This window comes from Equus quagga, chromosome 17 (genome assembly GCF_021613505.1).
Source record: "Equus quagga isolate Etosha38 chromosome 17, UCLA_HA_Equagga_1.0, whole genome shotgun sequence".
Taxonomy (NCBI): domain Eukaryota; kingdom Metazoa; phylum Chordata; class Mammalia; order Perissodactyla; family Equidae; genus Equus; species Equus quagga.
In genome coordinates, this window is record NC_060283.1 from 35312701 (window position 1) to 35340422 (window position 27722).

Consider the following 27722-nt stretch of genomic DNA (forward strand, 5'->3'; position numbering starts at 1 on the left):
TACTGATTTTTCACTTGCAGTTCCAAAAGATTCATGAATTACTCCAGCTTGTATATTTACCTCGGGAAGCTTAATGACAGCAATGAATTTACTGGTCATGGCTGGAAGCCTTTTGATCTACAAGAGTTGCCTGATTTTTACCTTCAGTTTTTGGTGAGGACATCTTTATTTCAAAATAGTTGAAAGTTATCATTTCAAATGATCCTTTCTATATTTTCCCCAAGGAATGCAGTAATTTCGTCTCTATGTATTCTAAAAGCGAATTCTACTTCATCAAATCCTTTTAGAAACAAATGACCAGAAGTATGGTTCTTATTGCTGCTAGCATGTTGAAAATAATGTCTAGTCCATGTTTTAACTGTATTCAATGCTAACTCTGACTGTAGCCTTTTAATATAAATAACCATATAATTTAGCATATAGGAAAAAATCTCCCTAATTCTAGGATTCTACTAACTCAATGTATGGCCGAAACCAATGATTCTCAAGTTTCATTTAATAGAGTTCTTTTACATTATTTTTTTACATTCTGGAACCCAATTCCTGGTAGACATTTGGGATGGATCTGGTCATAATTGGAGACAAATTAATATGTAAAATAAAACCAAAAAGCCTATAAAAGAGGAAAATTCTGAAATCCAGCAGTTTGATGTGCAGCCTCGCCATCCGTGTAGATTCCACATAAACACTGGTAAGTTAAGTTACACTTGGAAAATGCCCTCAAACCTGCAGAAAGTATTAAATTTACAGTGGAACTATAGATTCTGCCTTTATTAAATACAAATACATCAAATATAAATGTTAAATGGGTAACTTTTAATCAAGTGATATCAACCAAATATTGAATGCTCTAAACATTTTAAACATTTGAAGAAGAAAACGCATATTTAAATGTTCATCTTACTATTAGTAAAACTGCAACTTTAAACAGTATGTTACTTTTAAAAAGTAAGAAATTAAAGAAATTTATATGTTAGCAGATAAGGCATAAAATTGGGCTTTGCAAATTGTTCCTATTTACATGCTAACCCAATATAACAGAACTTATTACAAAACAAACTTAAGCAATATGGTGACCACTTAAATTTCAGCACTTTACCAAAGCATGCATGGGTTCCCTGTTCCTAGTGAAAACAAGGAAGATACATCTAAATGTTCTATAACGAAATCAGAAGAATGCATTAAATGTGTCACAGCAGTAATTTAACTATCTTGGAAACTTCAAAATGTACACGTCGCAAAATGTGCATCTATGGATTCAGTCTATCTACCTACGGTTCAATATAAGACTCTTAACAACTGAAAACTGAAACTAAGACAAGAACTTCAAGTAAATTACATTTTTCATGTATGGAAACCATTTAATGAACTCTGAAACAATAAGAAACCTTCTTTTGGTCAGTATTTTTAAAAACTAATTTAACAAAGACTTTTTAAAGGGACATGGCCATTTATTCTGATCCAAAATACATAGCTTCAAGTCTCTAAGTCACAAGTTTGAAATAGAAAGTTTATAAACATTACAATTATCTTTTAATTTTATATAGAGAAGATCTTAATATTGTAGAAACAATAGTTGCTGGATTTTAAAGGAGGACTATAAGGTACAATATTATAAACAGCTAGATCCATTTATTGAGCCTAATTACATCATCGTGCTATTACCACAATTTTTTCCTAAGTGCTGTAGAACATTCTCTGTAGGAGGGAACACACATTCTCCAAGGAAATTCTGTAGGTCAAGAAAAGAAGGGAGAAATCAACAGTAAAGAGTGGTGATTATGCTGAATCCAATATTACAGAAAGGTATACAGTTAGTTGTCAGTATACTCTACTACTAAACCAATCATTGACACTAAACTCATTTATCACAAATGAGTATCATATATACTCATTTACCATTGAATTCTGTCCCTCGACTAGGCCTATCACTAAACTCTATGACTAGATCAATAGCAGAAATAGGCCACAGGGATTATATATACAGAAAACTATTCAGATTCTATTTTAACAGAGAAAACTGGATTGTCATAGTGGTAAAAAGGTGGCAGTGTCTTGAACAGAAAATCACTGAAGTGAGATGTTCGAGTGACTTCATTCACTATGAGGGACCTCGGCTAGTGTCACAAAGGCAGACTCACAAACACTGATTTACTAATGAATATCTATGACACGAAAATTATGATTTTTAAGACAAATAGGACCGTGGGAAATAAATCTGAAAAGGAAATCCTAACACACATCCTTGAGGAAGCTCTGTATTCATGTGAAATGCCCTCACCAAAGCTGCCCTGGTTAAGTGCGGCCCCTCCCCAGTTTTCCTCTGGCCCACTGCTCTGCTTTATCTTCATTGTTGAGTTTGTCACTGTTTGAAATTAGCTTGTTGATTTATTCCCTCCTCCTCTCCGGAATGCAGGCACCTTGAAGCAAGAATTTGATCTTTTCACTGCTGAGTTCTGAGCACCTAGAAGCTCGCCTCTGTGTGGTTAGGGGTGTGTGGGGATGTGAGAAGGGACACAGAGAAGCTTTCTGAGGTGCCAGAAACCTTATGTACCTCTGTGTGGTTAGGGGTGTGTGGGGATGTGAGAAGGGACACAGAGAAGCTTTCTGAGGCGCCAGAAACCTTATGTACCTCTGTGTGGTTAGGGGTGTGTGGGGATGTGAGAAGGGACACAGAGAAGCTTTCTGAGGCGCCAGAAACCTTATGTACCTTGACCTGGTATACAGACCTGGGCATAGTTACGTAAAAATTCACTAACCTGTATAGTTTGGTTTAGGAGGATGAAGAATGAGGAAAGCACTTAACTGATTATTTGGGAACTAACTTGGGGATTATCAGGATTAGGCTGAATAGATTACTGAGGGTAGAAACAAGATGACAGTTAGGAAGATGGCTAAGAAAGTAAACATAATGCAGTCTATTTAAATGAGTGGCTGCAAAGATGAAAAGAAAAAAAAGGAAGAAAGCAGGAAATGGTATTTAGAGCTGACAATCTGGGCGCTAGCTGTGCTCAGTGTCACTAGGTTGTTGCTACTTCTAAGTATTTTCAGTGGATAGAGCTAAAAATATGTATTTTTGAAGAACAGAATCATGAATTTATATTTCCAATTAAAATGTAATAGTACAGGATTTTGAAATTCAACTATTGATTTTTTACCTGTATCTTTTTTCTTGTACAACAAAGATCCTGGTTCCTAACATTAACATAATTATTCTCTCTATATAAAAGTTTCAAAATAATTATATTACTTTAGACAATTACATACAGTTATGATATTTTTAGAGCTCTAGTTGTTCTCAGAATATATATCTATAAGATGTATACTCAAATGCTATATTAATATAGCTGAAATAATTCCTTTTAGCTCGTTACATGACCAATTCAATATACAACTGGTTTCATTAATTTTATATGTGCATATGTAAAGCACTGATGTTTCCAAAGTCTCAACTAAGAGACAAGTTTCCTTTCTATCCCTACCCCCACCCTCTGCACATAATCATTTTATCAGCTTCTCTTCCAGAGTTTCTTCTCACAAATATAAACAAACACACATGTATATTAATATTTTCTGCTTTCTTACCCAAAGACAGCAGATTATATATATTATCTCCTTTGCTTTAGTCATTTAACAATAGCTACTGAAGACTGCCCCATCAGTGTACAGATCTTTCTTATTCTCTTATGACGGCACAATAACTAATATGTAGATGTTTCCAATCTTTTGCAATTACAAACAATGCCACAAAAACAAACTTGTGCCTAAGTCATTTTGTATTTGCCAGTGTATCTAGACACAGACTGGTGAGGTGTGATTTCTGGGTCAAAGAGCAAATGCATATGCAATTTTTATAGACACTGATGAATTTCATTTGCATTGGTTGTACCAACAGCAATGTATTAGAATGCCCGTCAGCGTGATAGTGAGAATTTCTTTTCATATGGATATCTAATTAATCCAGCATTTTTAATTTTTAAAAATACATTTTTAATTTTGTGTGTGTGTCCATCTTCCTCTATTTTGTGTGGGATGCTGACACAGCGTGGCTTGATGAGTGGTGTGTAGATCTGTGCCCAGGATCTGAGCCTGTGAACCCCGGGCCACCAAAGTGGAGCATGTAAACTTAACCACTGTGCCACTGGGTCGGCCCCTCAGCATCATTCAGTGAAAAGACTGTTCTATTCTCTGCTGCTTTGCAATGATACCTTTGTCCTAATCAAGTGAATAAAGACTCATAATATTGTTTCTGCATTCTCTTTTTGATTCTTTTGATCTATTTGTCTGTCCTTGTGCCAATATCATACTATCTTGCTGTCACTTTACACGCATCTTAATTTGTGATAAAGTCAGTCTTTCTACCCTATTTTTATTAAAAAAAAGTCTTGGCTAGGGGCTGGCCCCATGGCCGAGTGGTTAAGTTCGCACTCTCGCGCTGCAGGCGGCCCAGTGTTTTGTTGGTTCGAATCCTGGGTGCCAACATGGCACTGCTCATCAAACCACGCTGAGGCAGAGTCCCACATGCCACAACTAGAAGGATCCACAATGAAGAATATACAACCATGTACCGAAGAGCTTTGGGGAGAAAAAGGAAAAAATAAAATCTTAAAAAAAAGTCTTGGCTATTCTTGATCTTTTATATTTCCACATAACTTTGAGAATCTGCTTGCCAAGTTCCATAGAAATATCCTATTGGGATTTTCCTAAGACGGCACTGAGTGCTTGGATAGCACAAGGAGAAAACCTCTTTACACTATTGAGTCTTTAATCTACAGAGGCCATATCCCTCAAACTGAGAATTAGAATCCCTCATCATTTAGGATTTCTTTAATTTCTCTCCATGTTTTGTAGTTTTCAGATAGAGGTCTTAAATGTCTTTTTTTAGACATACTCCTAAGTATTTGATATTTTTAATGCTACTAAAAATATCTTTAAAAAATAATTTTTCTAACATTATGGACAGCATGTAGAACAGTAATCGATTTTTGTGTACTGTCTTTGCTGATAAGCAACCATTTTAATTCTAATAGTTTATGTGTAGAATCCTCAGAATTTTCAATGTACAAAATTAGATTAGCTAGGGATAATGAAGTTTGTATTTCTTATTTATTTTATTTTATATTTATTTCATTATTAATAGTGAACTAAATACAGAATGTTTATTTAATTTTATATCATTTTAAATTTAATATTCTTTTTATTTGAAAAGAAAATGAAATCTATAGCTTAAAATTTTTAAGTAATATTTAAATATAAAAGATATGACTGACTTACCTCTTATTGTTTCTTTTATTCGTAACTGGAAGCAGACCTTTTCAAAACAGATGAAGTCATTTCCACAATAGTATTAATAGATAAGCCATTCAGAAAACCTTTATGATTTATTTTTACTTCCTGAAGAGCATCTATAATATGGTCTCTATGCAAAAGGAAAACACACATGAGCATTTGTCCCTTCCAGAGTAATGCATTCCAAATATGGCTAAGTTACGGAATTGAACTTTTTCCACTTTTTATGTGTTTTTACATAGAAATTTTATAACCCCATTCCCCTGAGAACAGGAACAAGACAAGGATGCCCACCATCACTACTCTTATGCAACATAGTACTGGAGGTTTTGGCCAGAGCAATTAGGCAAGAGGAAGGAATAAAAGAAATCCAAATAGGGAGTGAAGAAGTGAAACTCTTGCTGTGTTCAGGCAACATGATCTTATATATAGAAAACCCTAAATAACCCATCAGAAAACTAATAGAAATAATTAACAACTACAGTAAAGTTGCAGGGTACAGAATCAACTTACAAAAATCAGTTGCTTTTCTATACTCCAATAACGAACTTACAGAAAGAGGACTCAAGAATACAATTCCGTTTGCAATCACAACTAAAAGAATAAAGTACCTAGGAATAAATTTAACCAAGGAGGTGAAGGACTTATATGATGAAAACTGTAAGACATTACTGAGAGAAACTGATAGTGACATAGAGATGGAAAGAGATTCCTTGCTCATGGATTAGAAGAACAAACATAGTTAAAATGTCCATACTCCCCAAAGCAATCTACAGATTCAATGCAATCCCTATCAGAATCCCAGTGACATTCTTCAGCGAAATAGAGCAAAGAATCCTAAAATTCATTTGGGGAAACCAAAGACCCCGAATTGCTAAGGCAATCCTGAGAAAAAAGAACAAAGCTGGAGGCATCACAATCCCTGACTGCAAAATGTACTACAAAGCTATAGTGACCAAACGACATGGTACTGTTACAAAAACAGGCAGACAGATCAATGGAACAGAGCTGAAAGCCCAGAAATAAAACTGCACATCTACGGACAGTTAATCTTCAACAAAGGTGCCAAGAACATACAACAGAGAAAAGGCAGTCTCTTCAATAAATGCTGTCGGGAAAACTGGACAGCCGCATGCAAAAGAATGAAGGTGGACCACTATTTCACGCCACACACAAAATAAACTCAAAACGGATCAAAGACCTGAAGATACGTCCTGAAACTACAAAACTCCTGGAAGATAATAAGATAATATCGGTAATACACTCTTTGACATAGAACCTTTTTAAAAAGGATCTTTTCAAATACCATGTCCTCTCAGACAATGAAACAAAAGAAAAAATAAACCAGTGGGAATTCATCAACTCAAGAGCTTCTATAAGGCAAAAGAAACTAGAATCAAAACAAAGAGACAACCCACCAATTGGGAGAAAATATTTGCAAATAATATATCTGACAAGGGGTTAATCTCCATAATATATATGGAACTCACACAACTGAACAATAAAAAAACAAACAACCCGATCAAAAAATGGGCAGAAATGAACAGACATTTTTTCCAAAGAAGATATACAGATGGCCAATAAACACATGAAAAGATGTTCAACATCACTGATCATCAGGGAAATGCAAATGAAAACTACACTAAGTACAACCTTACACCTGTTAAAATGGCTATAATCACTATGACAAAAAATAACAAATGTTGGAGACGGTGTGGAGAGAAGGGAACCCTCATACCCTGCTGGTGGGAATGCAAACTGGTGCAGCCATTATGGAAAACAGTATGGAGATTCCTCAAAAAACTAAAAATGGAACTACCATATGACCCAGCTATCCCATTACTGGGTATCTACCCAAACAATTTGAAATCAACAATCCAAAGTAACATATGCATCCCTATGTTCATTGCAGCACTATTCACAATAGCCAAGATATGGAAGCAACCCAAGTGCCCATTGACCAATAAAGATAAAGAAGATGTGGTATATATATATATACAATGGAATACCGCTCAGCCATAAAAAGACAAATTCATCCCACTTGCAATAACATGGAAGGACCTGGAGGGAATTATGCTAAGTGAAATAAGCCAGTCTGAGAAAGACACACCAGATGATTTCACTCCTATGTGGAATATAAATAAGTACATGGACAAAGAAAACAGTTCAGTGGTTATCAGGGGAAGGGGGCTTGGGGGTGGGCACAGGGGGCGAAGGGGAGCACTTATGTGGTGACAGTCAAGAAATAATATACAACTGAAATCTCACATCGATGTAAACCAATATGAACTCAATAAAAAAAAATTTACAACCAGTTGTAATCATTACCTGCTAATTTCTGGATGGAGTTCAGCCAGTCTCTTCATGATCTTGGTAAAGCTACTCAGGTTCAATGTATTTGGAGGTATGAATCGAATAGGTGTATCAGGTAATAATTTAGTAGATTCAACCTGTGTACAATTCTTCTTAACACCCTAAATAAGCATTTAAAAAATCTTAAAATCAGTAACCGTTACATACAGACAATTCAGCTTATTCAATTAAAATAAATTTTAATATTACAAGAAGTAAAAATTCCTAAGAAATTTATTTTGATTGGGGATTATTTCTATCAAGTAGATTTACTTGAGCTGTGTTCAGGGTCATATATTAAAAGAATGACAAACATGTTTTCTTATCGTAGTGATAAACTACATGAGGCTATGTCTAAATCAGCCTTTCTCAACCAGGATTCCTCATCTTAACCACAGAACACAGAAATGATGTTAACCCTTTTCTCAATTTCCCCAAGATAGGACACAACTTGTCCCAATCTAGACGCACAGGAGAGATGTCAGTAATTCATTACACACAATAAATCTGCTAGGCTTAGGGCAAGAAGACTTAATTAATTCTCTTGTCCAACCTGACAGAGAAAGGCTGGTCTACGTGGTAATTATAAATATTGCACATCTTATTTACTAAATATGTAATGAACACAAACTCTATGCCCAGACCTGTACCACATGCTGTGGCGGGGGGGGGGGGGGGGGGCGGAAACTAGTGATATCAAATAGAACCCCCCCACTTAGGGGTCTTATGATCCAAATGAAGAGACAAATTAAAATGATCAACTAACAGGGCAAATTACTGTGAGCGAGGCAAGGAGGCTATACGGTGTATGAAACCACTGTCAGGTCCGCCGAAGCGCAGCAAGGGAGCGCTGAGACTGCAGAGCCTAGACCAAGGGTCCAGCAGGTCTGCCACACCACAATATTACACGTTGTACTTATTTGCTTATTGCCTTTTCTCCTTCACTAGATTTAAACCCTACAAGAGCACAGATTTTTGTCTGTTTTGTTCCTTGCTGCTATCCCAGTGCCTAGAATAGTGTACACAGTTGGTAAGCAATAACTGTTTGTTGAATAAATAAAAGTTTGGGATACAATAGTTTCAGTGATAGTTGAAACCACAGAGAGGATGAGATTTCCAAGAAAGAGCCAAATTACTGGTAAACAACGATAATAGCTACTATTCATTGAGTACACTTGCTGTGCCAGGCACTGTCCTAAGAATTTTTCTGCAGTAAACTCCTTTAAACCTGGCAACATTTGCGGGTGGGAAATGTTACTCCCACGGTAAGAATGGGAGCTCAGACAGAGCTTAGGTCCCTCGCCCATCACGGGGAGCAGGTGGCAGAGCACGTTAGGAATGAGCTGCTCTGAGTCTTCACTATTCTGCCTGTCATCGTAGCCAGTAAGTATTTTCTAAATGAATGAATAAATGTTGAGAATCTGAGAAAAAGAAAGGTGGCAGGAAATTGCTGGAAAGGTAGGAGCCCTTGAGAGTACAGTGTAACCAAGATGGTAACAGGGGCCTCCCTGTCCCCACATGCTAAGACAGCGTACTCCTACCCTAGCCCACGGTGCCCTGTTTACACCACATAACCTTCCCTCTGCCAACTCCATGGCCCCCTGTCCCCACTCGCTGGACCAAGAGCGCTCTCACCTGAACTAACGAACGTCAGTATCACAGGTGAGGGGGTTGGCCCCATGGCGCAGTGGTTAAGTTCAGCACACTCCACTTCAGTGGCCCTGACTTGGGGGTTTGGATCCTGGGTGCGGACCTATACCACTTGTCTGCCATGCTGTGGCGGTGACCCACATATAAAATGGAGGAAGACTGGCACAGATGTTAATTCAGGGCTAATCTTCCTCAGCAAAAAATAAAATAAAATAAAATAAAAAAGAGGCTGGATCAGTCAGATTCCATGTCTAAAGAACGAGGAATTGGAACAGGGAGAAAATGAGTTAGTCAAATGATGACAAGAGCATGCACTGAAAAATACTGTAGTGTAAGAATTAAGCAAAATAAAGCCAAATGGAGGAAGAGAGAAATCATGAGCAGACAGACAAAGTCAGTGTGGAGAGAGAAGCAGAACAGAGCATACAGGGATGCAGAGGCAAGAAACCCCATGTACCCCAGGAGAGAGGAGGGAAGGAGCCACAGTTGCTAAACTCCAGTTCATGCCTCCACGTAGCCCAAGTGTACTTGCTTCCTTCCTTCCTACTCTGGATTGAGGTTATGTACCAAAAACCCACCCTAAACATGAAGTGTCACTGAGCTGAAAGGGATAGAGTTTCAAGAAAGGGATGACCAGCTTCAAATAGGCCAAGTGGTCAAAAAGAAGGTAGATGGGGAAAGACCACAAAAGGTCACTAGTGACAACAGAAAGAGCAGTTTAAGTAAAGTTTTAGAGATTGAATTCAGATTATTAGGAGGAAGAAGAAAACAAAGAAATCAAGAGATGGGATATAAACGACCTGTTTGGGAAGTTTGGCAGTAAAAACAGAGAACAAATAAGGATCATAACTTCAAAAGAATGAGAAGTCAAGTGAAAATCTTGTCAGGATTAGGAAGAGTTGTGAGACCATGAGTAGAGAGAAAGGTCTGCGAGTGATGGTGTCACTAACGGTGCAGAAGAGGGATGGGTAATTCCAGGAATTAGGAAAGGATGGGACAAAGGACGCAGGCAGAAGAGATCTCTTTATCTTATCCAACAAGTATGCATTCTTTCATCCATTTATTAAAAAAGGACTTTCTCTTATCTGTGGATTCAAAATAATCCCAGTAAAAATCCAAGTAGGATATTTTTGTAGATATTGACAAGCTGAATTATAAAATTTATACAGAAAGGCAAAGAGACTAGTATAGCCAAAACAATTTTGAAAAAGAATAAAGTTGGAGGACTTATTGTACCAGATTTCAAGACTTACTATAAAGCTACAACAATGAAGATAGTGTCGTATTGGTGGAAAGATAGACAAACAGATCAATGGAAGAGAACAGACAGTCTAGAAATAGACCCACACAAATAAAGTTGATTGATTTTTGACGAAGGTGCAAAAATTCAATGGAGATAGGACAGTCTTTTCAACAATGGTGCTGGAACAATTCCATATGCAAAATGAAACACCAACAACAAAAAAACTCACCTCAATTCATACCTCACACATTAGATAAAAATTAACTCAAAATCTCTATGACTGGGGCAGGCCGGGTGGCGCAGTGGTTAAGTTCGTGCACTCCGCTTCAGCAGCTTGAAGTTCGCAAATTCAGATCCCAGGCACGGACCTAGCACTGCTCATTAAGCCACACTGTGGCAGCATCCCACATAAAGTAGAGGAAGATTGCCACAGATGTGAGCTCAGCAACAATTTTCCTCAAGCAAAAAGAAGATTGGCAACAGATGTTAGCTCAGGACCAATCTTCCTCACACACACACACAAAAGTAAAAAAGAAAAAGAAAAGAAAATCTTTGTGACCATGGGTTATGCAAAGATTTCTTTTTTTTGTTTTGGTGAGGAAGATTCACCCTGAGCTAACATCTGTTGCCAGTCCTCTTCTTATTTTTGCTTGAGGAAGATTATCCTTGAACTAAGATCCATGCCAATCGTCCTCTACTTTGTAGGTGGGATGCCTCCACAGCATAGCTGATGAGTGGAGAAGGTCCATGCCCGGGATCCGAACCCACGAACCTGGGCCGCCAAAGCAGAGCGCAGGGAACTTCAACCACTCAGCCATGGGGCTGACCCCACGCAAAGATATCTTAGATATGACACTAAAAGCACAAGTTAAAAAAAAACTGATAAATTGTACTTGATCAAAATAAAAACTCCTGCTCTGAGAAGGACACTACTACAAGAATGAAAAGACAAATTACAGGCTAGAAAAAAGTATTTGCAAATCACCTATCTATCTGATAAAAGGACTTTATTCAGAATACAGTTATCTACCACATAATGTTTTGCTCTACGATGGACTGCATAGACGACGCTGCTCCCATAAGATCAGCATCACATAGCCCACGTATGTAGCAGGCTCTACCATATAGGTTTGTGTAAGCACACTCTATGATGTGTGCACAATGATGAAATCACCTAACAACACGTTTCTCAGAACACATCTCTGTCATTAAGTGATGCGTGATACTATGAAAAACTCAAATCTCAATAATAAAACAAACAACCCAATAAAAATGGTCAAAATATGAACAGAAATGAACTGCTGATACATGCCACAACATGGTTCAATCTCAAATGCATTAAGCTAAGTGAAAGAAACCAGACTAATAAGGCTGCATACTATTCCATTTATATGACATTCTGGAAAAGAGAACAGGAAACAGAGCAGAGCACAAGAGAATGTTTCCAAAGGAATGACGGAACTGCTTTGTATCTTGACTGTGGTGGGGGTTACATGCCAATATGCATTTGTCTAAACTCAAGGACACCAAAAAGAGTGAATTTTACTGTATGTAAATATTAAAAAATCTGTGGAATGCCTACAGGATGCCATGCAGTGGAGAGATAAGAGTGAACAAGGCAACTTCATCACTTTCCACACGGTGCTTAAAACATCAAGGGGGTAAAATGAGAGCATAGATGATAAAATGATGACATTTTATGGTTTTAACAATTATGAGATAAGGTTAGCTGTGAAAAATATAATGATGCAAGTGTAATTAGCTACTTATAGAGTAGTGCTGTGCAAAAATAAAGAGACAAAAAGACTGCAAAGCTTCGGCAAAGAGGCCCGTTAAAGAGAAGTGAGTTCCTCCGCAGCCAGGTCTACAAAGATGTGCGTTTTCCTCCAGGAGCAACTGGAGTTGTACAAAAGCACATTAAGGTGGACCCAAGGTTAAAAACGATTCTGACTAATGTTCTTATTCCCACTTCAGGATTGCTGATTCCAGAGTTATTTGTTACACCAAGCTACTTATTGCAACATGGCATACACAAAGACCATTTAAAGGATCAATCAAGAAAACTAACCTTTTGGTCAAAAGGGAAAAACTCACTGTCGTGCTCAGATCCCAGATGCCTTGGCCTAGTTCTGTGCAATCTAGAAATGCAGGAAGCTGAGGTGATTTCTTTGCTGGTGCTTTTCTCCAAATTATTCAAGCTAACTCTATTTCCATTTTGGGAGGACAGTGGTGATGTATATTCTCCAGGAGTTTTAACAAGCCGCACATTTACGGCTTTTCCATTTATTTCTACCCCATTCATTTCTTTCACAGCCATCTTTGCATCACTGTTTTTTTTAAAAGCAAGAGATGCATATCTAAAATATAAAAACAGAAAACCAACAGGTTCTTTGTTAACGACTTTAAATTGTCTCAAACTTCATTTTGTAATTAGTGGCTGAAAAATATCTTTCCTAAGAATAACTGCTCTTAAAAATAAAAAGTTATTATACTTACCTTAGGATTAGGAAGAATATTTATCTAAGATAACTAAATAAAAAACAAATCAAAGATAGGACATAAAAGATAGTAAGCATTTCTTATGAATTATCTCCTAATTAACTATATTAAAACAATGTAGAGCATTTGCAAAGCTGACATACGACAGAGTCGCACAGATTAGTGGCCTTGGGACAAAGAGCTATCCATACTAAAAAATTAAAATTAATCCCTACATACAAACATAACCTCCAGGTGGATCAAAGGCTTAAACGTGAAAGGCAAAATTTAAAAACATTTAGCAGAATATCTAAGAGAATATCCTCACGACTTTGTAGAGGAAAAAATATGTACACCAAAAAAAGAGCTGGAAAAGCTAACCAGAATTTGAACCATATAATTGAGAAAGTTGGGCAAGAGCGAGCCTTCCGAAGGTGCCAGCTCTATCCTAGAAAGGGTATATGTATACCAAATCTGAAGAGCAGCTGTTTTCAAAGGAGGGGATTACAGATAAATTTTTATAACCTCCTTGTATGTTTGTACTTAATTGTATTTTCTAAATTTCCACACAGAATGTATAATACTTCAAGTATTATACAAAAAAAAAACCACAAAGTTTTTTTTTTAAAGGATTCGACAAGACACTAAAAGAGTTTTTACATCAAGTAATACTGTTAGGATTACAACACTACTTCAATATAATGAAATTTATTGGCAACATATCAATACATCAAATAAAAAAAGCATATGATCATAAGTGACTCCACTTAGGGCAAAATTAAACACTTACTTTTAATAAATTTCAACCCCAACTACAAATAAGATCCTTTCTTAATTGATAAAGATTTTCAAATCTGAAATAAACACTTATCATTTTTAGTGATAAAACAGTAAAGGCATTTCCATTAAGCTATCACCATTATTATTTGATACTTTTGAATGTTCTGACAATGTCACAAAACAGAAAGTAGCAACGTATATATTGGAATGACTATTTGTAGATGACATAGCTATCTACCTAAAACATATGAAAGCATCCACCAAAGAGTTCTTAAAATAAAAAATAATAAAATTAAATACCATTTTCTGAGCCCTATTACGTGCCAGGCCTTACTCCTGCTGCTTTAATTAACTAATAATAGTTCCATGGCAATGCTGCGAAGGTGCTATTAGTGTCCTCACGTCACAGAGGAAGAGCCCGAGCTGCAGAAAGGTTAAGTAACGTGTCCAGATCTATTCATCAAGTTACTGAGGGAGCTGGGAAGTGAACCCAGGCCGTCTAGCTGTTGAACACATTCTCTTAACTAAAGCACTCTACTGCCCCCATGAAACGGTATGAAACAAGATAAAGTGCACAAACCCAATAACTCTGCTCTACACCATTAACTGCAAGTTAAAAAGTCTAATGAAAGAAAGATCTGCTCGAGAACAGCACCGATGAATGACTGCAGCTATGTGTCGATGTGTGTCCCTCTCCCAGGCTGGAAAACTCCTGTGGGGATGGCCCTGCCTCTGTCCCCACCGTGGCTGACGTCCAGTACAGAAGCTCTGGCACAGAGCAGACACCCAGTAAATACAAATTTATTGAATTTGGGAAACATACCTGTAATTAGTAGAAGAATCATAAATTGATATTTCAGAGACTTGGTATTTCTGGAAATGAGACCTTAAATCAGCCTAAAAGGAGAGAAATAAAAGTTTATTAAAGGTAGAAAAAACAACAAAGAATCAAAATATGAACATTTAATAGATATGAAAATGAAGCTCAAAAATAGATCCTGGCATACCTCAGATACCGAAGGACAGAGACCACCAACGTGTATCAAATAACCCTTATCTCTTCGTAAGGGCTCACTATTCTTCATGTCTGCTTGTGGAGAAAAATAATGTACAACAGAAGATGACCATTTTTCTATCGATATTTTTAAGAGAAAATTGTTAAATATTTCATTCTTTCATTATCACAAAGTTTATTATAAAGTAATCAGCAAATATCAGCACTAGACTGAAGACCAAGAGTCTGGCGGATAGTTTTCATATTCCTGGACCTTAATCATATATCTTAAAAATAAAGAGGTTGGATTGGTTGTTGTTAGGTCTCTTGTAGCTCAAAAACAGATCGATAACTTCTAACCAGAGCAATCAATTACATCATAACTAAGCGAAGTGTCTTCCATTTATCTCTGGCTCTGAGAAGCGCTCCCTAAGACGCTGCTTCACGCAGGGTCCTAACCCCGCCAGTCCACGCTGGCTAGGGCTCTCCTCACACACTTCCCTTTGCTGGGGAAACGTCACACCAGAAAGCCTTTCAATCAGACAGATATCAGTAGCAGGTGTATAGCTGTGGCGATGGTAACGGCACGTAAGAAAAAAGTAGGGGATAAATATCTTGATTTAGATAGCACTATTTTGGAAACCACAAATATTAGGATTATAGATACATTTTTTTCTCGCTTCACTCTTTAAAAAATTGACCTCCAAATGGCTCATTTTCTCATTTTTTATATTTATAAAGAAAAATCACAAAGAGGAATAAAATATTCAGTTCTCCAAAAGAACACAGACGACAGTAAGCACTATTTTACACGTGAGCTGGGTTAGGATTTCTTAGCAAACTGTTAAGAACCAACCTAGTGTAAACTTCGGATCGCCTCTGTCTTGCTCTGCTTGATTTTCTTGTGTTCCTGAGAAGTCAGCTCCAGTCAGGTTCTCCTTGGCGTCAAACCAGTCTTCACTTACTTCTCGACAATTTTTGCAATCTGAGAAATTGAACACAAGTTGCTATGAGTCATGTATAATGTTAACCCTCTGAGAAATTATCTAAAAAGCTTCTCAGAACGAATCAGCATGATGACAATTACTAGTTTTGTATATAAATATAAAAATAAATATTAGCAAAATCAGAGAACCAAGCATAAAGATTCTGACAAGCAATTTTCAGCAGTTCCTGAAAAACAAGTACTTTTCCGTCTGAGTGGTCTGCCTCCCAGTTTTCCTTTAATTAACACTGATTCCTGGTTTACTCAAAGCCTTACATCTCTGATTTTTAAATTATACTCTATTGAAAGAGAGACGTGTTACTTTTATACAGAGACTAACAGTAAAAATCTTTACAAAGGGCTTTAAGCAGTGCCGCAGCTCTTTACTTCACTAAAAATGGAATCACTGCTTCAGAGCCAGGAGACACACTCCCCACCACCAAACAGGCAGACTATATGGATCTGGAATGAGGATAATCTCTTTTCATAGAGACAAAACAAATAAAACAAACCAAAATTACACACAATTTATAGAGAGAAGAACTGGACAGAAGAAAGAATTTTCAGATTGGAAAACATGAACTTGAAGAATAAAATTCTGTATTATTATTTGGCATCATCAGATATATGAAGTAACTTTAAAGATGTCAGGGACTGGCCCGGTGGCGCAGCGGTTAAGTTCGCATGTTCAGCTTCTCAGTGGCCCGGGGTTCGCCGGTTCGGATCCCAGGTGCAGACATGGCACTGTTTGACAAGCCATGCTGTGGTAGGCGTCCCACGTATGAAGTAGAGAAAGATGGGCATGGATGTTAGCTCAGGGCCAGGCTTCCTCAGCGAAAAGAGGAGGATTGGCAGTAGTTAGCTCAGGGCTAATCTTCCTCAAAATAAATAAATAAATAAAGATGTCAGTAGGTGTAATAAGAATGTACTTAACATTCATAATCAGAATGATGTCCTTCAGTCAATTAAAAATATTTATTTTCATTTAATGAGTGGGAACTAAGGATATTTAAACCACATTATTTGTTTTCTGGCAATGACACAGGACAATTCTTTTTTTTTTTGGTGAGAAACATTGTCCGTGAGCTAACATCTGTGCTAATCATCCTTTGTGTTTTTGTTTTCTTTTTTTTTTTGAGGAAGATTAGCCCTGAGCTAACTACTGCCAATCCTCCTCTTTTTGCTGAGGAAGACTGGTCCTGAGCTAATATCCATGCCCATCTTCCTCTACTTTATACGTGGGACACCTACCACAGCATGGCTCTTGCCAAGTGGTGCCATGTCTGCACCTGGCATCCAAACCAGCAAACCCTGGACCACCAAGAAGCAGAACATGCAAACCTAACTGCTGCACCACTGGGCCAGGCCATTTTTTTTTTTTTTTTTAAAGATTGGCACCTGAACTAACATCTGTTGCCAATCATCCTTTTTTTCTTTTCCTCTCCCCAAAACTCCTCAGTACATAGTTGCATATTCTAGTTGTAGGGCCTTCTGGTTCTGCTATGTGGAACCCCACCTCAGTGTGGCTTAATGAATGGTACCAGGTCTGTGCCCAGGATCTGAACCAGTAAAACCCTGGGCCACCTAAGTGGAGCATGCAAACTTAACCACTCGGCCACGGGGCTGGCCCCCCTCCTCTATTTTTCGTATGTGGGACGCCACCACAGCATGGGTTGATGAGTAGTGCATAGGTCTGTGCCCGGGATCCAAACCTGCAAACCCTGGGCCACCAAAGCGGAGTGTGCAAACTTACCCACTATGCCACTGGGCCACCCCAACAGTACATTTTATACTGACCTTTATCGTCAAGTTTCAGGTGACTAAAGTCTACGTTTACATCACTGCTTTTTAAACCATCTTCTTTGGGTGATGTATCTTGTTTAGGATGACTATTGTCAGATAATAAAGACATCTGAAGATTAATAAAAACAACAACAATAATCAGGACCAATGGATAATGCACTCTGATGATGTGGTGGGCTCTCTACTGGCATTATTTAGACCCCACAACAATGAAGGCTATCAGAGCAAAATCATCATCAACCCGGATTTACAGGCAAGCAAACTGAATCTAAGCAACTTATTTTATGTCTGTCACACAGTTAATAAGAATGAGGACATGGACCCAGCCTGTGTATAGTGACTATATGATAACACTACCATTATTTAGCATACACATACTAGAAGTATTTGGGATGATTTCTGGAGGTATACATATTATAATTTCTCCTATTAACATTTAACAGTTATATATTTAATTTAACAGGTGCTTATGTATACCTTTTATTTATGGGAAGTAACACCTGTTTCCCACGTTACTCTTTGCACATAAATTTATTTAAAAAGGAGAGTCATTTAAAGAAAAGTACAGAGCAAATAACATAGGTACTATATGGCTATGGCTATGGAAAATTGTGAAGATAGTATATAAGTAGCTGAAATTTAGATACACTACACTATACTGGCTTTCAAGCATAACCTGCTAATTTGATGAGATAGGGATTAAAATGCAATCCCAAATTAAAATAGATAGTATTTTAGAACCAAAACTAAGACTATAAAAATTATGTTATATCTGCATATTGTACTTTAAAAAATAATTTATTGTTCTCCCCAAATAAACAGGTTGTACCATTGCTACAATTACAATGATGAAAAAAATCCCTCCAGAATATTATATATCATTAAATGGACAAGCTGTTTAAGCAAACTATGTAACAAATTTGAGGATATAAAAATACAGTTTTAGATCTGTTAATTCTTTGCGGATAATTGAGGTTTTTTTTAAAGAGCAGAACAATGGAATAAATAAGTTGCTAATTACTTTTAATCATTTATGTTAACAGAAAGGAACATAAATCAATCCAGCATTTCACTTTCAGCTTTGGATTGCATCTTATTATTTAAGACAACCCAAATAACATAACTTGGGGGTTAAGACCTAAGTCAGAAAGGAGAAATAAACTTTGGCTCTCCTACTCCATTGCCTCCCTTGATAATGGAATATAATCTATGTTTCTATATCAGTTCACAATTTGCAGGGTGCTGTTACATAGACCGTCACCTGAGAAGCATGTCCTTGGGGGAACAGGAGAGATCAAGAAAACCTACGACCGGCATTTAAAAACTATTTTCATCCGTTCAGTAAAGGAGGAATTAAAACTTTGCCCCATCTAAAACGAATGGGCTATCACTTTACTCTATCTTTTGAGACAAAGATATAACATATTAGTTTTAACCACACTGGATCAACACGATGGTGGCCGTTAAGTCACAGTTTGCCTGAGACATTCAGGTTTACACACCTACTGTCATGGTAAATTATCAACATCACTACCTTTCATTCTCAAAAATCTCCTGATTTGATGATAAACTATATGGGCACCCTACTCAACATATGACAGCTGTTTGATCAGGACATTGTGTCCCTTCTAGTCAGTTACATCCCTCAAATGGTAGAACACAAAGTAAGCCAGTTGAGTTAAAAGTAGGACGTGAGAGCTTCTGGAAATTATAGTTTACTTTGCTTAAGCCATAAAATCAAAGATTTACACTAATGAACTACTTTTAAAAAATCTCACTTGAGGGAGTGTCTTTTTTAGGCTCAAAGAAACATCAACATCATGTGTACTTTGATTGTCTACTTCAGAATCTGCTCCTAAAAGACTAAACAGATAAAACATTTCATTAAAGAATTTATCAATGTTCTGAATAAGAAACAAAACAGAAAACAAAGTTAATTGAATATGCAATTTTTAAGATCTAATGAATTCTAAATTAGATGAAACCATAACTTACACATGTGATTCTTCTGTCTTTAGCTGGAAAGAGAGAGAAGGGAAGAAAAATCTTTTGTTTAAAATGCTTTCTGTCTAAATGAAGTAAAAAATTTATTCCTAAAACATAAATACATACCCTTGAAATGAAAGTAGAGAAGGTAGATAATAATTTTGATTCTAATGACAGTGGGGGCAGCTCTTCCAGTGGGACACCCTTGTTTAGTTTTTCTTTTAAACTCACGTATCTAACTTTTAAGTCTCCCAAAACAGACAGCAGTGCTGATCCTAATTCCGTCTGAGTAGAATTGCTTGATAAATTCCTGTTCAAAAGTTAAGTTCACAAAACTAAATTATTTAGGCCCAAGTCATCCATTTAACACTAATACCATATTACATCCTTAGTTCTAACTACCAGATCTTTAAAATTTTTCTTTCAAATGTTTAGTCAAAGAAAATGAACCACAGAAGATGTATTTTTCTAGGGGCAATATGAGCAACCCTCACTATATAAGCCAGAAAGAATGTGGTAGAATGTCATACAAAACCTCTGACTTCAGCCATACTTGGACTTTATAAGAAATATCAAATCTACCTGTTCACTGGACTCGTCATCCTACCACACACTGTTGCCTCTGCATGAAATTCAAACGCACCGCTTCTCAAGAGCCCATCACCCCGAGGCCAGCCAACACGCCCAGTTACATCTACCCCTCATTTTGCCCTTCACAAATGAAAATGAGAGAACTTTTCTAGAACAAATTTAAAGCTAGTGATAAATTTCTAAGAAGATACAGATTTAAAATTAACAATCACTATTTAATCCTTCCCTATTTTCCGTTACGAGTTTGTAAATATCTCTGCAGTGGCGGTGACACATTTGATAGTGAACATTTAAAAGGTGCAACTCTGCTTTGACGGCTCTCTGCATTATTTTCTGACAGCACTTTGATGGAAAATTCTTCTCCATTTCTTCAGGAAGTTGAGTTTCCCTTTAAAATAAAAGATTGCATTAGGTAAGATTCCAAATATTTTTCTGTGTTAATGGCGTGCCTCTAGAAACAGATTTTAAATTTCTTACATTTCTCTGTCAAGTTTAAGTCAATTTTTACTAAAGAAAGGCTGTAGGAACACACTACAGCTGCAGAAAACAAGGATGTCAAGAGCCAAGGCTAGATGTCCTCTTCCCAGAAGTCAAGGAAGCAAACAATTCTCAAATTCATATGTTCTTTTACCACAAAAGGATTCCAAAGTAAAGTACCGACTTTATTGATCCATAATCAACACATTTTCAACCTAAACCAAGCTTGCTTAATATTTTTTCCAGTTATAAGCATTCTGGATGGAAACTGTTCTTAAATGTGCTATCTTTTTAATAAACAATAGACATAATTTACGTTTTTCTTGGTAATTAAGGGTCATTATTGTAAGTCAATATTTTGCTGTGTTATTATATCAAACAGCCCCAAATCACCACATTTTTCGAATGATAATAGTCCCAGTAGTTCTCCCCTGGCTGCCAGTTGCTACTGCTAGCTGCTCTCAACACTTCTGCCTCTGGAAACCCACTTCCTACTCACTTTCCTGAGACTGGATACTGGGTCAAACACATTAGGAAACGAAGAACGAACGGAGGAAAAAGTAAACGACCTCAGAACATGAGAACTAAGTCGGCTTCTCAGAGGCTTCCCTTTTACTCCCCTCTCCCCCCCTCCTGGTTCTCCATTGGGTTCTGAATTATAAGGGTATCTAATAAATGCAAAGTAAATTACACAATGAATTCAAACCAAGATTGAAATACCCCAGTGAAAGTAGCTATTTACTTCTTCAAATATTTGACATTTTCGAAAGGTGCCATTTTGTTTTGGCCTACCAGGGATCAGATGAAAGAAAACGGAGTAATTAAATCCGTGTGGATTTGGGTTGGATAAATAAAGATGCCGTGAGTTTCTGAAGGAATTATTGACACTGAAAGCTCAGTAAGCAGAAAGCTTTAATATTTTGTTATCCTAATATTTATCTGTTTGAAGGCAAATGGCTGAAGCAGACGATCTCTTAAAAGTAGCTTTTAGCTATTATTCCATATGGTTAAGGACCCTACAAAAAAGCAAATTCCTGGGGCAGGCCCGATGGCATAGTGGTTAACTTGGGTAGCCCAGAGTTCGTGAGTTTAGGCGTGGACCTACACACTGCTCATCAAGCCATTGTGCGGCCATGACTCACATACAAAACAGAGGAAGATTGCCACGGATGGTCACTCAGGGACAATCTTCCTCAGCAAAAAGAGGAAGATTGGCAATGGGGCCAATCTTCCTCACCAAAAAAACCCACAGTAAATTACTATTTTGATTTTTTCCCCATTTGTATCTGCAAGCTTGTACATCTGACTTACCTCTCAGGATGTTTCTTTAAGTCTATGATATCAAATGTTTTTAATTCCAGGGAATCCTGAAAATATGATTTAAAATCAGATTAGAAATATATGACAAACAATACACATTGTATCTGGAGATCCAAACTAGTAAAATGTAAAACCCAATTTCGAACTGACTTTGTGGCAAGAGCTGAAGGACAGAGCTGGTAACGCTCGATCCACCTCTTCCCTTCACCTGGCACTTCCTCATGAAAGCCTCAAGAACCGCTGCCAGAACTCAATGAACCAAAACACTTACATTAGCATACACTGTCTCTTTATAAAGTCAAACAAGATTTTCTTATTAATCATATTGGTTTTACCTTATTTAGGAAATTTCCATTAGGTTTTAAACTGTCAACCAAGAGAGATTTTCCCAATGGTCCTTTTGTCACTGCCATCCCCGTATCTTCATTATCTTGACTGTATGACCAGTCGGTATTACAAGCCACACTTCTTTGCTTCTCCCGTTGCCATTCACCAGGCCGTGTTTTATTCATCATTGTTATCTCTGTGTTGCTTGATGTAGACACTACAGAAGACCCTGCACTCGTCGCCCTGCTGGTGGTGAAGCAAGCCCTGAAATCGGTGCTAACGTCCACAGTCTGATTAACTGTCATCATGCAACTCGCTGCACCTGTCACCGACTCAGGACATGTTCCTTCCACATCGTGAAAGCATGTTTCATTCGTGGTACTGCCACTAGCACCTTGCAGGGAGCTATCGTCTTCTGTTGCATGGTTATTTCTGACTGCGATCCTGGGGAGAGGCACAGAACAACCTGAGGCTGCGTTAGGAGTGTTTTGTAGGCTTTTATAAAGTGAGTATCCAGAGGCAGAAATTACAGAATCATCAAAAACAGAGGCCCAGGAAGTTTGACAATCTTTCCAAGGTTGCAGTAATGTGTCTAAGGCTTTGTCCTGTGGTAATGTGCTAGGATTTTCAATGTGTTGTAACATTTTGTTCTCAACAATTGCATTTCCACAAAAATCTTTACTTTCAGTCATTTGAGATTTCATTTTGCCACCATAAATTTTAGTTTTTAATGCTTTCTGAGGGTTCAAGAAACCACTCTCCGACTGAGGTTCCCGGTTTTCAAGAGGACTCCTCCTTCGTGCAATTTCCTCAGATACTGTGCGGTACATTAAGCTGGTCTCTTCCTCCTGACACTTTCCATGCTTTGGTTTATGATATTCTCCTAACATAACAGAAGTCAGAAACTTGGAGACAGGAGGTGAATCTTCTTGTCCATAAACATCAACTGAATCTACAGAGATGCTAGAACTACTTTCTAACGTAACATGATTCTCTTCCAGACTGCTGGCACATTTCGCTTCACAACCTGGATTTCTCAACCTCACATCTCCGAGGTCAGACCTGTGTAACGTTTCTGCTTGGCCAGGAGATAAATGGTCACTCGCACATTCTCGTTCATCCGCGCTGAGATACTCCTGCTGTGAATCTTCATCTGTACGGTATGTTTGCACATCTTCAGCAGTCTCTTTAGAATCATCATCTGAAATCGTGTAGATTCTTTCCAAGCCAATAATTTTATTACCTTGATATTCCAAGATATCAAAAAACACCTCCTCTCCTTTCTGAATTTCAGAATCTAATTCTGATTTTAAACGAATACGACATTCATTCTTCAGTTTTGACTCTGAATAATGTATAGAGTAGGTTTCATTCAAGAAAGCATAATCAGCACTGTCTTCAGACTCACTCGACTGAGAGTGAGTACTCTCTCTGTCAGAATCGGGACTTGCAGTACAAGATGGTGCCAATAAATCTATTTTGTCAAGATCGCTGATTTCTTTGTCATTAGCTCTTTGTTCTAGCACCAAGGAATCCCAGTTCTCATCAAGAAAAGTCAAGTTGGCTTCATTATAACCCTTGGAAGATAGTAACAAATTTTCTCTCTTAGGATTAGAAGGCTCATCTGATTAAAAAAAAATAAAGGATAAAATGTTAACAGCAGCAACATTACAGAATCTAAACACTAGAAAAGACCTTAGATGTGATCTGGTCCAAGTTCTTCCCAATGTAGGAATACTTTTCACATTATCCATGACAAATATCCCTCATGGTTGCTGCTATGGAGTGAATTTTGTCCCCCTCAAAACCCATATGTTCAAGCCCTAACTCCCAATGTAATTAGATATGGGGCCTTTGGGAGGCAATCAGGGCTGGATGAGGTCATGAGGGTGGGGCCCTTAAGATGGGATTAAGGGCCTCAAGACGGGGTAAGTGACAGAGAGCTTGCTCTCTCTTTCTCTCTACTATGTGAGGATACTGCAAGAAGGCAGCCATTTATACGCCAGGAAGAGAGCCCTTAACAAAACCCAACTATGCTAGTACCTTGACTTGGACTTCCAGCCTCCAGAACTATGAAAAAATAAGTATCTGTTATTTAAGCTATGGTATTTTGTTATAGTAGCCCCAGCTGACTAAGATAGTAGCCAAGATTCTTCTTGAAGTCTTTCAACAGCAAGGAGTTTACTGTTTATAAGGCAGCCACTCCATGTGTAGTGTTTGAGTGCCTCCTATCCCAGCCTTAGGCATCAGAGAAACAAAGGAAAGAAGACATGGGTGCTGCACCCAAATACTTGTGGCTTTCCTAAGGGTCACAGATGAGAAAAGCACACATAAATGTGACACAGTTACAGAGTGCTGACAGAGTTGTGTTGATGAGCAGGCAAATGCTTGAGAAGAAAGGAGAAGTAGACTTCAGAGGAAACTTTACATTTAAAAAATGTTTTGAAACAACATAGATAGTTATCTTAGGCAAATCAAACAGCACGAACAAAGTTAGCCGTGTGAAAGAAGGTGGCATTTTCAGGAAATTGTAAACCAAGTTGTGGAGTGAAATAGTTCCATGTGAATGACAGAAGCTGTGAGCAGAAAGAGGCCTTCCAGGGTGAGCTAAGGAGTGTGGCTCTTACTCTAAGGCAACAGACGACGACTGAAAGCTCTTAAAAGGGTGGTCAAGGAACGAGGTCGAGTTCAGACGCCTCTGGCCCAGTGAGAACGCAGACAGACCAAGAGTGCAGGAGTGGAGTGGAGAGGAAGACATCAGTACAAAAGTTCCACAACTGACAAGACTTGGTGGTCAATGACGAGTGGTAGATGGAGAGGAAGAATAGTGGCTTTCAAATATTTTTTGACTAAGAATACATTTTATATCAAGATACAGTTCACATACATACATGTGTGTGTATAAGTGAAACAAAAATTTTACAAAACAGCAGCTACTCCAACTATGTCCAATGTATTTTGGTATTTTCTAGTCTATTTTATTTTATTTAAAAAAAAAGCTGATCACAATCAGCTGAACTGATTTCCTGACTCACCAATTGGCCACCACCTCCTTAAACATCGCTCTAAGATAATGCTAAGGTCTACACTGGGTAGCGCAGTTGAATGGGAATATTCAGAGCTGCAGAGAGACGGACTTCATGAAGAAGAGTTGATTTAGAAGATGAAGAAGAAAAGCAGCGGAGGAGGGAGAAGATAACGAGTTCAGTTCCAGGCAAGTGGAGTGGGAGGTTAGCGATAATACACTCAGATTCGAGCGTCTAATAAGCAGTTATAAATATGGGATTGCAGCTAAGGAGAGCAGTGTTCACTTCAATTACAAATTCATGGGTTGACTGTGTTTCTCTTAGAGATTTGTATAGGAGTTCATTATATATTCCAGATATTAATTCTTTGTTTTCTGTATTTATAAGTGACTTTTTCCTAGTTTGTTGCTTATCTTTTAACTTTTTTTTTAAACTGATGCCCATCATTCTGAAATTCATCACATCATGTTTTCTTTTTTTTCCAGGTATGCTTTTTGGTGAGGAAGATTGGCCCTGAGCTACAATCTGTTGCCAATCTTCCTCTCCGCCCCCACCCCCCCGCCAAAGTATAGTCGTATATCCTAGTTGTACAACCTTCTAGTTCTTCTGTGTGGGATGCTGCCACAGCACGGCTTGATGAGCAGTGCCTAGGTCCCTACCCAGGATCTGGACCAGCGAACCCCAGGCTGCTGAAGTGGAGCAGGCAAACTTAACCACCTGGTGACGAGGCTGGACCCTTAATTTTTTATAATATCTTGTCATACCACAGTTAAGATTATTTATTTAAATGGATCAGTCTTTTCTTATGACTTCTGGGTTTTGTCTCTCTGGCCTTCCCTACCACATGATTATAAAGGTATTCTACTATAATGTATTCTAATTCTGTGTGTGCATGTGCGTAATACTTAGCCTTTGTACACTATGCAGAATTAATTTTTCTAACATGAGGTAGGAATCTAACAATTTTTTTCCAAAATGGATGGTCAATTGTCCTAATACCATTTGCTGAATAATCCAGTTTCCCTTCTGACTTGAAATAGCATTTTTTATCATATCCTAAATTCCTCTTAATAGTTAAAACCACATATATTCATAAGCACATAAAAGTTTAGTCATTTTGCTTTATATGCTCTTGTTATTTCTTATTTTCTACCACCACAGAAAACAAATCTCAGATTTGTGTTAAGACAAAACATATACAATTTGGGTAGCAGAGGTCAACCTGCCCACTTTCCACTTATTACCCCAAAGGCAAGTGTGCCTGTCAGCAGTCCTGAAAGCCCGGCTGGACAGAAACCCCTTTTCCAGTCCACCTCCTCTTCCCTATCTTTCATTTCCCTGAGACGTCCTGTGCAGGCTGCCCATTCTCACCAAAAATCACCTGAGTGAGTCTGCCAAGTTACAAACATGCTGACTCCTACAACCTTACGGGGAGGAGAACCTAAGGAGTAGCAGCACTGGAAGGGAAGTAGCTAGCCCAATTATGTTAGTGTCTCTCTCCACCCAGAAGAAAACCAACTGGCCTGGCCCTCACCTTCCTGCATGTATCGTCCATCGTTGCGGTAGCCTGTACCAGAAGCTGTCTCCATCACTGCAGTGGTCTGCATCCTCAAAGATCTATATTCTAGAAGAGGTATAAAGATTCAACTATTATTATACTCAGCATTATATTTAAAAAACTATCAGAAAAACAAGAATTTGACAAAGTGACAACTATACTCAAAGATTCTAATATAAGAAGGCTAATAAACAAAACATAAACATTTAAGTAACTTTTTTAAAAGCATGAATTGACAGCTACATAAAAGACTGTACTATTTAAACAGGCAAGACCTATTCTTTTAAAATTTCCAAGGAACATTTAAAAAAAAAAAACGTATTAGGACAACAAAAAAGTCTTAACATAAAGAATAGAGTACTAAGGGCTACACTGTGACCCTATTTATGTCAAACCTGAATCAAAAATGTTTCCAAAACAAACTGCAGACATATTAAAAACCAATGACAGGGTGTATCTATACGATGGAATATCTTTCAGCAATAAAAAGGAACAATCTACTGACACATGTAACCTTGTGGATTAATCTCAAAAACATTATGCTGAATGAAAGAAGCCAGACGAGAGATCACATATTGTATGATTCCATTTAAATGAAATATACAGAAAAAGCAAATTTATAGAGACAGAAGGTACAGAAGTGGCTGCCTGGGGTGGGGGACGTGAAGAGGGGTTAACTGTAAACGGGCCTAAGGGATCTTACTGGAGGGATTAAAATGTCCTGAAACTGTTTTATGATGTGATGGTTGCACCACTTGACAAAGTTACTAAAATTACTGAATTGTACATTTGAAATGAGTAAAATATACCTCAATAAAGCTGGTTAAAAAAACTTACTGGCAATGGCTCTTTCACCCCAGTTG

General features: G+C 37.7%; 1 protein-coding gene across 1 annotated transcript; it reads right to left on the reverse strand.

Moving 5' to 3' along the window:
* Nucleotides 1-1669: 1669 nt before the first annotated feature.
* On the reverse strand, nt 1670-26908 carry RBM44 (RNA binding motif protein 44). The gene is given in 15 exon segments (XM_046644672.1): nt 1670-1732; nt 5275-5419; nt 7618-7763; nt 12603-12891; nt 14616-14689; nt 14800-14879; nt 15643-15771; nt 17569-17683; nt 19353-19437; nt 19570-19592; nt 19687-19895; nt 20364-20539; nt 21940-21995; nt 22284-23899; nt 26836-26908. Coding segments are annotated over 14 exon segments (3201 nt in total). The 3' UTR covers nt 1670-1732; nt 5275-5289.
* Nucleotides 26909-27722: the final 814 nt, after the last annotated feature.